This window comes from Neodiprion pinetum, chromosome 5 (assembly GCF_021155775.2).
Source record: "Neodiprion pinetum isolate iyNeoPine1 chromosome 5, iyNeoPine1.2, whole genome shotgun sequence".
NCBI classification, from domain to species: Eukaryota; Metazoa; Arthropoda; class Insecta; order Hymenoptera; family Diprionidae; genus Neodiprion; species Neodiprion pinetum.
The window spans coordinates 30,379,222-30,392,312 of NC_060236.1; the positions used below are offsets into that span (position 1 = coordinate 30,379,222).

A 13,091-nucleotide genomic window follows, 5' to 3' on the forward strand; every position below is an offset into this window, starting at 1 on the left:
ATTCGATTATGGTGTTGCAGATATAACACAGTTTGTCATTATACACAATACAGGTTTGTGATGAAGAAAAAGTATTGAAGGTATAAAAAAAAAAAAAAAATACTTACGGTATAAAATAGCCTTGGAGTATAGAGTATCACAAGATGCTGTCGCGGCAATCTCGGAAGTGTAACATCTGTTCAAATTCTCTGAGAATACTTCGATTATGTTTCGCGATCTCCTTATCAATCGGAAACATCGGATGCAATCATCGTCGTTGTATCTGTGAAAAAAAAAATGTTAAAAAAAAAACAATCAATATAAAGTGCAATATAGTATGTATAATTCAATAACGTTTTTTCATATCTAAAAGACAAATTTTTTTTTTTTTTTTTCACATCTGCGGCGAGGTCCCACGATGAGATATAATTATGGTCGAAGTGCAAAAAGAAAAAATAAAAAAAAAAAAAAAAAATTACAATGCGATCGAATTTCTGTAAGATTTTACAACGCTGTCGGGGGAATTATATTTTTCAGAAGAATCGACGCCGCGCTTTGTGGTTATCCTCAAGGTTCAGTATATATAGTTTAGCGTTGTTGTGTTGTATTTTTTTTTTTTCTTTTTTTTTTGTTTCGTTCGTAGCGAAGATCCAATCGGAACTCATCACTGCTGAACCGCAACTTGTGCAGGCGAGAAGAATTCTTTCGTTCGATGATCGCGCCTCAACGACGACAACGAGGATGAAGAAGACGACGACCCAAGAACTACGTCACGGCTGAGGAAACATCCGCCGGGCAGTTTAACGACGAAGAAGAAGGGCAACCCGATCGTGTAAGAGATAAAAATCTCTGCGGTATTCGATACCAGAAAAACGGTATTAAAGAAAAAACGAAAGACGAAAAAAAAAAAAAAAGAAAAAAAGAAGCAAGATCTTCAACACCGGGCAACGGGCCAATCAGTTTTTAGACGTACTTGACGAGGAAACCTGCAAATCAGAAGAACCAGAAAAACGAAAAACCGAAAAAAAAAAAAAAAAAAAAAAAAAACTACAAAAAAACAAAACAAAACGCGAAGAGAAAGGTATAGAAGCAAGAAGCGCACCCAATTACGGTTCGAAAAATCTAATTTTCCCGCATCCTGCAACAACAGTTCCCGATCCCGTCCGCAGGTACTACAGACACTCACGAGAAGACTACCTTCTTATTTCAATTTTAACATCACATCCGAGGTGGTCCTACAGCTGCATCAGATCTTAAATATCATTCGCTGCAGAGCATGTGCGCAGCAGCGTAAGAGAGTTGATGAGAATTCGTAGGCACGAAGGTATCAGGAGCATGCATTATATACGCACATTTAGCTCTCCACGGAACATTATTCAGACGAGAGGTGCAGTTTCGCATTTTTTATTTATTTTTTTTTTTTTCATTTAAAAAATTTTTTATTCTCTTACAACTCTTACTTCTCTCTCTTTCTCTCCCGAGCAAAAAAAAAAAAAAAAAAAAAGAAGATCAGACTTTGCAGCGAGAGTCTCTCCAGCAGCATCCGCACGCATATGGAAATGGTAAAAATTGAGGAAGGAGCATGCGGCATATCCCTGCATCCGTCCATCCTTCTGATGGTGATGGTGGTGGTGGTGGTGGTGGTGAACGTGTATAAATAGCTCTTGGGAGATGGCAATTTAACTTCCATTAAGAAGCGCGCATGTATAACATGCATTTTGCTTTCTTTTGCGCAATCTGATTCGCTCGTGTCCCCCCCCGCCTCGCCACCTCATCTTTCCCCTTTTTTGCTCAACCGTCGCGTCGAGTCCAAGGATGGATCGTGGTCTCGTCTCATCTCGAAATGACGAACATATGGCAAAAGGTTCAGGTTCAAACTGTCGAATCAACAGGACGGTGCGAGTTCTCTCCGTATGTTACCGGTTTTTTCGTTCAGCGAACCAATTATAACGAATAATTTTCACAGAGTCATCGTAGTTTCGGGTTTCCCACCGGGAATATAAGGTGTTAATGCAGGAAACGATAATCAAAACGTGAATTCTAATACCAAAGAAAGAACAGTTGGCGTTTCAACAGTTGGTCAAATCCATGGTCTTGAACCGCCTCCGAAACAGCGTCTAATTAAAGGCTTAAAATCGAACGGTTTATGTAAACGAACTTATACCAACCTATTGACCAAAAGCACGTTCTGGCCAACTCGTCGCCGACAATATCCCCACACTGGTATCGAATTGAAGGTTATGCGGACAGAGGAGTATGGCACCGGATCACCGATGCTCCCTGAACCTTTGGAACCAGCCCCGCCAACCTGCATGATAAACTCGCCCTGATACTCGGCGGAGAAGTAACATCCTTCCTGTACCGCGTGTTCGGGATCCTCGAAACTCTGGAGCACTTCTTTGGCGGTGGCTGCGTGTGCGCCTGACGATCAAAAAACGGTAAAGTTGTATAATAAATTGTATGGGTCCGATGCGGTGAGATCTACGAAAATCGATAAAGTGATAGGACCCAATTAGGGGGTCCATTTCCGCCGGGCGGACATACGGATATAACAACGGATCGTAGTTTATGCGGTAAAAGTCGCGGTAGAAAGAGACTATCTGTACAGCGAACGTATTCTCATGCCGTAAAAGATGTTCCCTGCATGCTGTATGCGCGTAAAGCGATTCGTCTGTGCGAGTGAGACAAGCTCTCCGTATACTCGTATGTAACGGAGCTACAGGCATCGCGTATACCTAACTATGTGAAAGGTGTGGCATGACATAGCTGGGATTCAGTAAAGCAAGATCCAGAGTTTAGTTCTCAGGAACCTGAGACCCCTAGTTGTGCATGCCATACATCCGTAACACACGTAACCACGTACAAACACACCTTACGTAGAAGTGAGCAATGAGATTTCCGTCGACTACGAGGAGCGTCGAGAACGGTTGCACCGATAGTGCAGCTGCACCGGTACAAGCTCCCGACTCTCTTTGATTCAAAGGGTAAAAGATCATTTTCAACGATCTGATCGGGTAGTCGTAATAATTGTCTATTTATAAAATCTGCAAAAGTCATCGGCAATTATCAAAGCTGCACTGACAACGAGAAGAGTTTCAACTTGTGGTTACCGTACGACGGTCCTCGACTGTTCTCATTCTACACCATAACCGAAAAATATCGTGCTCGCGATTGATCGACTAATCCGAGTTTTTCGATTAATCGAAGTTTCCTAGTAACAATTCTGCCGGTCAAACGGTATATGAATCGAAACCGTTGATTTATCGAAAATACGATTAATCGATTGATGGTAAAAACGATTAATCGATTAATCGCACAGCACTAGTTCTGGATGTTCCTTTGGCTAGCGAGACCAATCTTATTGGACTAATTAGTGAAAGATGTTAAATTACCGCACTAACGATAACGTCGGTGACCAGGACGTGGGTATATAATACAGCATACTGAAATCAATTGCAGGGGGCGAATATAGGGACGACGGTGTTCTTTGCGAACCTGACTCCCGCCGAGACCACGACCACCGATAAAAAGAAGAGGCCAAGGTGGTGCCACGCCGCAAGTTATGACGATGTGGTCGCGGGAATCAATCATTAAGCAAATTGTGCCTAATCACTTCCTGTCGTTTAAATAACGCCGGCCGGATTCTATCGTCGCCTTGGGACAAAACATTGAACGAGAGATGTAAAGAGGATGAAGAATGGTAATGAAGAAGAGAAAAAGGGCGTGAGGGGGGGGGGAGGTAAAAGAACGGCCGTTAGGTAGTCAAATCGCAAAACAAAGAGTTCGACATCGTGTTATTCACAGTTTGTAATCTTTTATTCATGAATCATCATGCCCAGCGTGTATGTACCAACATATATATATATGTGTATGTATATACGACGAACGAGCGTCGTGCATGCGTCTTTTTGTCCTTAGAGACCCATGCAGGCACAGACTCGCCAGAATTCTCTTCGATTACATCACGAATGGAATGCCTGCGAGTGATTTGCCAATTCTTTTTATTTTTCATCTGACTTTGTATTATTTTTTTTTTTTTGCGTTTTCACCACTTCGTCACGCATTCTCCGAGTGCGTGAATGCTGACATTTATTCTCACGCGATCGGTGTCTGTAATTTTTCATTTTGTAATTTGCGAATTCGGATAACCGATTCGGATATTTGAGAAAACAAGACACGTATTTATGCCTTTAATACTCACGAGTGAACGGTGAAACTTGACAGATTGAGTTCTCGAATTCTTATACAGGTTTACCACCTGAATCTTCGGCTCTCAAACACGGCTTACAGAGATTATGGTTACGTACGCGACGAAAATTTATCTGGTTCCAGCATATCTCGGATAGTTGGTATAATTATTCGGAACAGCGAAGCAGGGTTTTGTTGTTAATTTATTGATAACTGCTACGGGTCATCGTAACAAAGTAATTTCAATTCACCATTTGATCCAGAAGAGTTTGACATCTCATTCTCCATTTCGAGTCAAGTTGGCACCCCTGCTTTGCATCTCGCGGACCAATAGTATTCGATTATTTGGCGCATGTGCAGTAATTTACTCTTGTTACGACCGAAAGTCGAGTCGGCGCCTCGCGCGATTCTTATTTGTTAATATACCCACCTGTACGTTGGGTTGCATAGATATAGGTATGTGAAACGATTTAAGCGAGTGAAAAATATACAGCGACGAACGGAAATGCATGTTTTAAGTTGAGATAAGATTATCGTATCTCTACCGGCTCTGTGTATACGTTTCGTACAACAATAACCTCAAGCAGTTCGTTCAAACACCTAAAATAGGATTATTTTTACAACGGAAGCATATAGCACGCGGCATATCGTTGTATAATTACACTCGAAGAGTCGGTGCATGGAAACCGAAATACAAGAGTTAAAACAAACCTATTTAACCGCGACGACAAGGGGAAAAAAAAATTGTTCAAAGTTATAACCGGAAGAGACGAATAGTAGACAAAATTTGTCACTTTTCATATTTTCTTTTCATCTCGGTTCTACCCACCGCTTTATCTTCTTGTTTCTCACGACACCGTGGCTGCACTCTGTGTTTACCCTACATACATCCGTACTCACGGATCTGCACAGGGTGGTTTAAATATTTCCATAACGTACGATTACTTAATTATATACGGTTTTAGGAGAAAAAAAATTAACAAAATATCAACGTCGGGTTTATCTTAAAATGCTATGTTCACGTGGGAATAGAAAAAGGATTTAGTCCACAAGGACGATCAGTGTGATCGTTTGCGAAAATAACTCAAAGCCGGAAACCGTCGGGAGATAAGAGACAGGATTTAGAATATCGTTAAGTAGACGTCGCAGGAAGTTTGCCCCGTGTAATTGGGAGTGATAATTAGTTTGCTATCTTTTTGCATTCAAAAAAAAAAAAAAACGTTAACCATCTCGCGGCAATGTGAGAAAAAAAGTCAACAGAGTTCCGCTGCTCAGAGTTCGTAAGTAATAAATGTATCGTTGAATTCTGAGCAACAACCAGATGAAACGAACATAACTTTTATCTAATTTATTTATTTTTCGTTTCTCCTAAGTCGATGTATCGTACAGAAAGAAGAAGAAGAAAAATAAAATGTTATCTGCATTTTCTTATGAAAATGTCTGCGAAACATCGAAGAAGAGCCGCTGCATACCAATAATAGTATCATAAAACGGTGCGGATGAGAATGAAAAGGAGAATAAAATTAAGTGAAAAATAGAAGAAGACAGAGAACGGTCAAGGTGTTCCAGTCATAAGGTCGATTATTCGTAAACTCTGCACGATCTGCAGAACTCGTATAAAAACGATAGATCGGTAACAGCCGCAAGGGCTATATATTCGAAATTCCCGGAAATTATAATTGGATTATGAGAAAATAATTAATTATCACTTATCATAACCAACCACGCGTAACGTCGATAAACGAGGATAAAATTCAACGTTATTCTTTCGTTTTATTTATCCTCTTTTCAATTTATGTTTCCTCGTGGCAGTGTATAAGATGTACACACATAAGTGCGGTGCCTTTTTCTAAATATAATCGCCCCATATCCGGTGCTCGTGAAAAGAGAAGAAATTTTTTTATACCAGCCTCTTCATCCTCCTCATCCAGAATGCACCCACCATCACCATCGCCACAGAATTAGGCCCACGATCAAAAAAACAAATCGACTGGAAGCCCTCTCGACTCGTACTCTCGAGCACATTATAGGTATAATACAGGGTTTTCCGAGAAGGTGGAGGTCTTCTCAAAAGTATTCACATATATACATGTTGCCGTCGACAAATTTTTTTACCAATCGCCAATTACTTTGCACGTCAGGGTCGTCCTTAAGCAGGTTATTTTTGAATTTCGACTGTCTCATTCCGCAAATCGGTTCCAAATAATTCAAAAATAATACCCCAATTTTTTCAAATTTTTATCTCAACTCTAGTCCGTGCCGCCAGAGGCTTGATTTTCCCATATTTAATTAGTTTCAAGGGAACAGTAATTAATCTACCCAACGGTTCTCGATGAAATTTGATATCGACGGGTTTCTTGGACCGCTGATTACGAATCTGGACTCGAAATTTTGAAATTCAAAAAAGCGGATCCAATATCAAGCAATACCAAGTGACTTTTAGAATGGTTGTCCGTCATATTGAATCTGCGATTTTGAATTTCGCAATTTCGAATTCAGATTCGTAATCAGCGATCCAAGAAACCCTCTCGACATCCAATTTCATCGAAATCCGTTTGGTAGATTTACTGCTCCCTTGAAAATAGTTAAATGGGGAAATCAACCCCCTAAATGGGAGTGATTATTATTATTATTATTATTACAAATAAGAACAAAATCAGTTCACCAGATTTTCGAAATCAGAAAATTAAAAACATTACACGTAATGTTAATAACACAAAACATAAATAAGCAATGACACCGTGAAATCTTCCTTTTTATTATTATTATTATTTTTATTATTATTATTATCGTTCTTGTTGTTGTTGTTGTTCTCATCATTATCAACATTTTAAGTAAATCAGCTAGCAAGCGGCCTGTGAATTCTTTAGCGTTTCAAAAAGCACGAGACGAAAATTAGTATGCGGAACATCGGTTTCTCATCGGTAAGACTGTCCTAGCGAGAGCGTTTCGACTCGAGTAGTGTTTCCTTTTTTTTTTTTTTTTTCTTTCTTTTTTTTCTGTCGTTTTCGTATTTCATTTTATACTTGTATATAATTCGACTTAAAAACACAGACGATATAATTTTTCTAAGGCGTACGGATGGTTTTATACCTGGTCAAGTTGCCAGGATAAATCGAGAGAGAACGCAAAAGAATTCGAATTACATTATACACTTTGATTTTTTCATCCACGTTTCCGGCGATTCCTGCACGCTCCCAAGACGCTCGGGTTACAAAATTCAAATGAAGCCGGCGGTGTCGCAGCCATAAAATCGAACCTCGACACATCGATTTCCAGTATCCGATTCCGCAGCCTCGAAACCTTTAGCACTTAGAGGTTGTTCATCCCGCGCGGTAACGAGACGGGAATAGAATTTTTCTTGTAAATGATATACAAGAGGGTTGGAAGACAAGCCGCGCAGGGACAGTATAGTAGCCTAGATCTTAAGTTCGAAAAAAAAAAAATTTCTAAATATAAACCATACAGTTGCCATCGTCAAACTTGAATGCGTATAATATATATATATATATATATATATATATACACATATGCACATATCTACATCGTGCATAACAACTTTAGAAAAATTTTCTCAAGATTACCGAAATCTTGGCTCGCGACGATTAGTAGGATTCTTTTCTTTTGCATTTGTCTTTTTCTTTTTTTGCAGCCTTCAGCCTTCGCATACCAAATACGCATCTATCGCATGCCAGACGAAAAGTAATTTTAAAAAATACTCTATTTGTTGCAGTTGTATTTGATAAATAACAAAAATGGTAACAGTATGTAAATTCAAATTTTGCTCTTTTTTTCACACCCCGAATTTGAGGATGCTTTTTTCTCATAACATAAATCGGATCATCGATTAAAAGTTGGAGAAATTAGATCTTGCTTCTTACAGGTAAGTACATGACTAAAAATTTGTCATGTATACCTAATTCATAGATATATACAGGTGTATACAGAAGACTGTATACGGATATCAACTGTTACACTCTGACTTTAAATTTGACACCGTAAGCTCCGAAAGGTTTCGGTCCCTCGGCATGTCGTCAGTTTCGCTCTTCTTACACCTGCATACGTCGATGTCTTTTCATCAGCAACATGCAGCAGCTTGTTAATATCAAACTGAAATAACACCTTTATACCGTATATTTTACGCATTATGTATATGTATACTGCGATAAACGGTAAACAGGCTGTAAAAAAGAAAAACATATCCGAGCAGCTGTTGAGACGTGAAAAGAGAAGGAAAAAAAAATAAAAATTTCGGCTAAAGCTCGAGCTGAAATGTTTTATTAAATTACTTGAATCTTCCAATATATATATATTTTTTTTATTTCATCTTCTTCGTATAAATTGACTTGAAAATATGCGGGTAGGAGAAAAATCTCGACACTTTCATGTTTCATTTGCTTCTATTTATTTATTTATTTATTTATTTGTTGTTTTCATACTCTCGCAGACGAGAGGCTATGGTTATAAGTTATCCAGAGAGTTTACTGACTCTCGGTATAGGTATAACGACCGGTTGGTTCGCACTGTTGTTTCTTGTTCACAAACTTGGAACACTGAGTCGAATAAGTGAGAAGCAAGCACTGGAACTACGTACCGTAACATCACTGCTCGCATAGATACCAGGTATTATGGTATCTTATGCTGGTATACCGGCGATTATTATACCGTTACCGTTTCGATCATTTGCCAAGTTTCAATGTTTCGCTCAATTTTTCTAAAATCCACGAGACAAAAAGGGACTACGTGTTCTTCTGTTATTTATTTTAATTTCTTTACGTCGTAATAACTTAAAATATAAAACGTACGAAAAACGATTTACGAAAGGAGAATTGAAAACAACAAAAAAAAATTTTAAAAAATGACGATACTCTCTTCAAAGATCTTCCCGCCAAAATCCCGAACGAGATAAACTCGCGATATGTATGCCAAGTCTGTCGCAATAATGGTATATACTGTACACATATACCTATGTGTATATATATATATTCGTGCATACATATCTAGCTTATCTCGTCGGGAAAATCAAACAACTTTGCGGAGGTCGTTCCTTGGTTCACTTCCATTTTTATCCTCCAGTCTCTCTTTGTTTTTACTGCACTCTTCTTCACATTTTCCCTAGATCAACATCTCACGATGCAATCTTGCATTGTTTCCGTTATACGTCACAGTAAGCACCTCGACAAGAAAAGAAAGAAAAAAAAACAAAGAAAAAAAAATCATAGAAAAACGATGACTAATAGGAAGTGGAGAAAAAATACGAAACAAAGGAATTAATTCACAGTAAATGTATATACACAATAATTATATCCTGACGAAAGTAATGGAAATTGAACATAATGTGTAGTAACGACACCGTGTTGTAAAGAATTTACAAACTATAAAATATAATATGCACATAAATTAATGTAATGTGGTTATAATTATCACGCGAGTGCATATAATATGTAACTCGAAGGTGTGCAGTGAAAGTTTGTATAAAATTATTAATTTATTAATTTTTTTCATTTTCTTCTCTGTTTTTCCAACGAAACTAGAATGTTGCAATTATGGATATAGGTATAAATGTAATATACAGAGTGAATTGCCAAGGTCCGAATGGTCCGTCCTCTGCTATAATTTAATGCGCATGAGTTACAATCCGAGAGTAGTTGTTTGCCAGGTCGACCAACCGTCGTGAACGCAACCTCGAAAATTTCAATAGTTGTCGCTGGCAGTTGTGTTCAACACTGATTTCTGTCAAAATTTTCGAGGTTACGTACATCGCGGCGAACTTTAGGTTAAATTTATGACGGTTGGTAGCCCTGGCAAACAGCCGCTCTCGGATTGTAGCGCATGCGCATTAAATTATAGCATAGGACGGGCCATTCGGTCGTTAATAATTCACCCTGCACAAACTGGGTTGTCAGACTTCTCCTAGAAAATGGTAACGCACGTTACGCATGCGGTCCGCGGTAGGAGCGAGTATAAATTGCACAGAGAGCGTGTGCCGTATGCTGTCTTCAATTTCTTTTCATGCACCGCATATGATGTACGTTCTACCTGCCTCATGCTTATAACGAATATCTTGTTTCCTGGGGTTTTAGGTTTTACAGTCAATGAGCAGCATCACGGAGCTGCAACTCAATCTACAGGGTGTTCAAACTTTTTCTACATCTGGTGCCATGTGCTTTTAACTTGAAACGGGATTTCAAAATGAAATTGTTAAACCAGTCATTTTTACTGGTTTGATAGTTCTAGTGTTAAATTTCACGCCTTTTTTTTTATTATCATCAAAAATACGGCAGTCAGCACAATTCTACACGCTGCAATATCGAATACAAATATCCGAAAAAGAAGTTTTTTTCCCACAACAATAGTGCCATGAAATCTGTCCCTAAAAATTGAATTAACATTTATTGCAGGATTTATGTTTTCTGGATTTATTTTCTCATGAAACATGCAAAAAGGTTTTTTCATAGTTTTTGTAACTTATGCATAGGTTTTAATAATAATAAAAATAAATGGGCGTTCTACTCAATCGGTAAAGACTGACTATAACATCCTCTCAAACGACTACTCGTACCATTATTATTATATAAAAGTACATGCGTAATTTCGAATGAATAGTGTATATAAAGTACAATTGAAGGAAGCATTATGCAGTTATAACACGAGAGAATAACGTTGCAAAAACTTTAATATATATATGTATATCGCTTGTAACGATGCGCAATATCCGAGCCCCGGTAATTTTTATTATTTATTTTCATCCCGTTTTCGTTTTCCTTTTGCCCCACTCGGCGGTTATTTCCTCCTCTTTATTTCTAAAGAAGTTAATCAAGCGAAGGCAGAATAAGCCGGCGTCTGGCCGTTTAAATCGCTCAAGAATGCATCTGGTGGCCAAGATTTTCGTCCGTTCGCCCCCCCCCCCCCCCCCCCCCCCCCCCGGGCATTTCGGCCGTTCACGCACACTTTTGTTTCTATAAGCTCTGCAGCAGCCAAGACCAACAACCATTCAAGAGCCCTGGTTATTGGCGGAGGTTATAAGGTACCGACTATTTATGCGCGCGTCTTTCATTCACGGTAACCATCCATGTTTATATTCCCCCCCAAAGATAGTCTATCTCGCTGAAAATTACCGTCTCTAATTCAAATCCGCAAACGCCGCGCAATTAAGTTCCAAACAATCGATTTAACGAAGGTTGTGAAAGAAAGAAAAAACTCGCTTCATTGTACATGACGGCAGAACTTTTTGATTCCAAACTTGTGTGCATACAAGTAAGAAGAGAATTAAGAAAGATCTCTTGGTTTTTTCTTTCTTTTTTTTTGTTGTCTTTTTTGAATACGACGATATTATGATAATAATAATAATAATAACAGAATTGTTACGAGGTTATGATTGCGACGCCGAATCTCTGTTCTCTTCACGTTTCAGGTGAATTTATATTACAGTCGGCGAGCTAAGGTGAATATAAATGAGGAGATTTTTCGTAGATGTGATCACATCACCCCAAGCAGCTTATAGCAAACTTATGGTTGGACATTTTTACTTATGCTCGTACGACCAACACGCATGACGTGTTTAACGTGCCTGGGTATATACGAAATTTATACAGTTATCAATGTATGTACCTGTATGCTCGTGGTATGATTGATTCAACAATATTATAGGTCTTTTTGTAAAATAATATTGAACATGCCTGCGAGAGCCATCTGTTTCGCTGTTGGGCTGCAGCAAAAACTACAACTTCCGATACGAATACACATATTTCAGCTCGGAAAGAATACCGCTGGGGTGTGTGTATCGAATGTGTGCGTAAGAGGACCCAGAGAGAAAACCACGCGTGAATTTCGTACAAGACCCACCACCTGGTCCCTCGACCCGCCGCGCCGCACGCGTGTTTTTTCAACTTCTTTTCCTTTTACACGTCACGGAGCATATTATAAGGATATCCATTCGTCAATCCATTGTCAGATTCGAAGTAGAACAGCTGTGTGTTCGATATAGAAAACAAAGATAAACCCCTTGCCATTACTCTTTATATCGTTATTATTGTCATTATATTCCTACGCCGATATTTATCATCGGTGTAATGTAAATATACACATTATAATTATACCGTAATGTATGATCGTCTATAGATATCGGCGAAAAATGAAACTTGCCAAAGCGAATGATTAGCAAATGAAAACATTCGTACATCTGTGTATATGTTATTTCATACGCGGTGCAAGAGATTAAATAATATAGTTCGGGTTGTTGAAATTTTACAATAACGATTGCGATAATTGGTCGAAACAATTGAAAATACGTCGAGTTTATCTGGATTCGAACAACACGCGCTATTGTTTCGAAAATTTTATAATTTTTGCTTACATAAAGTTGCATTAAAATGAACAAACTCAAGAAACAAAGACACAGAATCTACACCTCCATGTTTCTATTTCTTACCGAATTAATAAATGATAAAATAATGTACGCTGACAGTACGCCGACAATGAGCGCAAAATACAGGTTCTGTTTTCTCGCATTTAATCTCGTACCGTTAGAAAAATACGACACTGTACGATATACTTGCGGAATGAAGTCAATACGCGATTCGTTATCAGGATCTCGTGCATTACATTGTACGCGCATATTATAATATCATCTTATTGTTACAGCTCGCGTTGATAAGAAGAAATCGGATACACACGTGTTAAATTGGCACGCCATCTGAACTGTGACAGAAAAATTCCAACACGTTTTCCTCTCATGATAAAAAAAATGACCCCAGGTTATAATTACGCGACCGATAAAACATCGTGCAGATCATCGATCACGTTAGAAACAACAAACTCGCATCAGATGTAAGCGTCAATATATATGGCCAATAATGATCGTATCAAAGCTTGAATGGTTATCTTTAGAAACTTATAAGTGTCATGATTTGGTTTTGGGAATT

At 38.5% G+C, this 13,091-nt stretch overlaps 1 protein-coding gene across 5 annotated transcripts in view; it reads right to left on the reverse strand.

Moving 5' to 3' along the window:
* Positions 1-13,091, reverse strand: part of LOC124220583 (uncharacterized) — a 37,142-nt gene that overhangs the window by 10,489 nt on the left and 13,562 nt on the right. For all 5 annotated transcript variants that reach the window (XM_046629707.2, XM_069136753.1, XM_046629706.2 and 2 more), the window contains exons 3-4: positions 2,148-2,400; positions 108-262 (exon numbers count right to left, since the gene is read on the reverse strand). In XM_046629707.2, the coding sequence (XP_046485663.1) occupies positions 108-262; positions 2,148-2,400 (408 nt within the window). The remainder of the gene's footprint in view (positions 1-107; positions 263-2,147; positions 2,401-13,091) is intronic.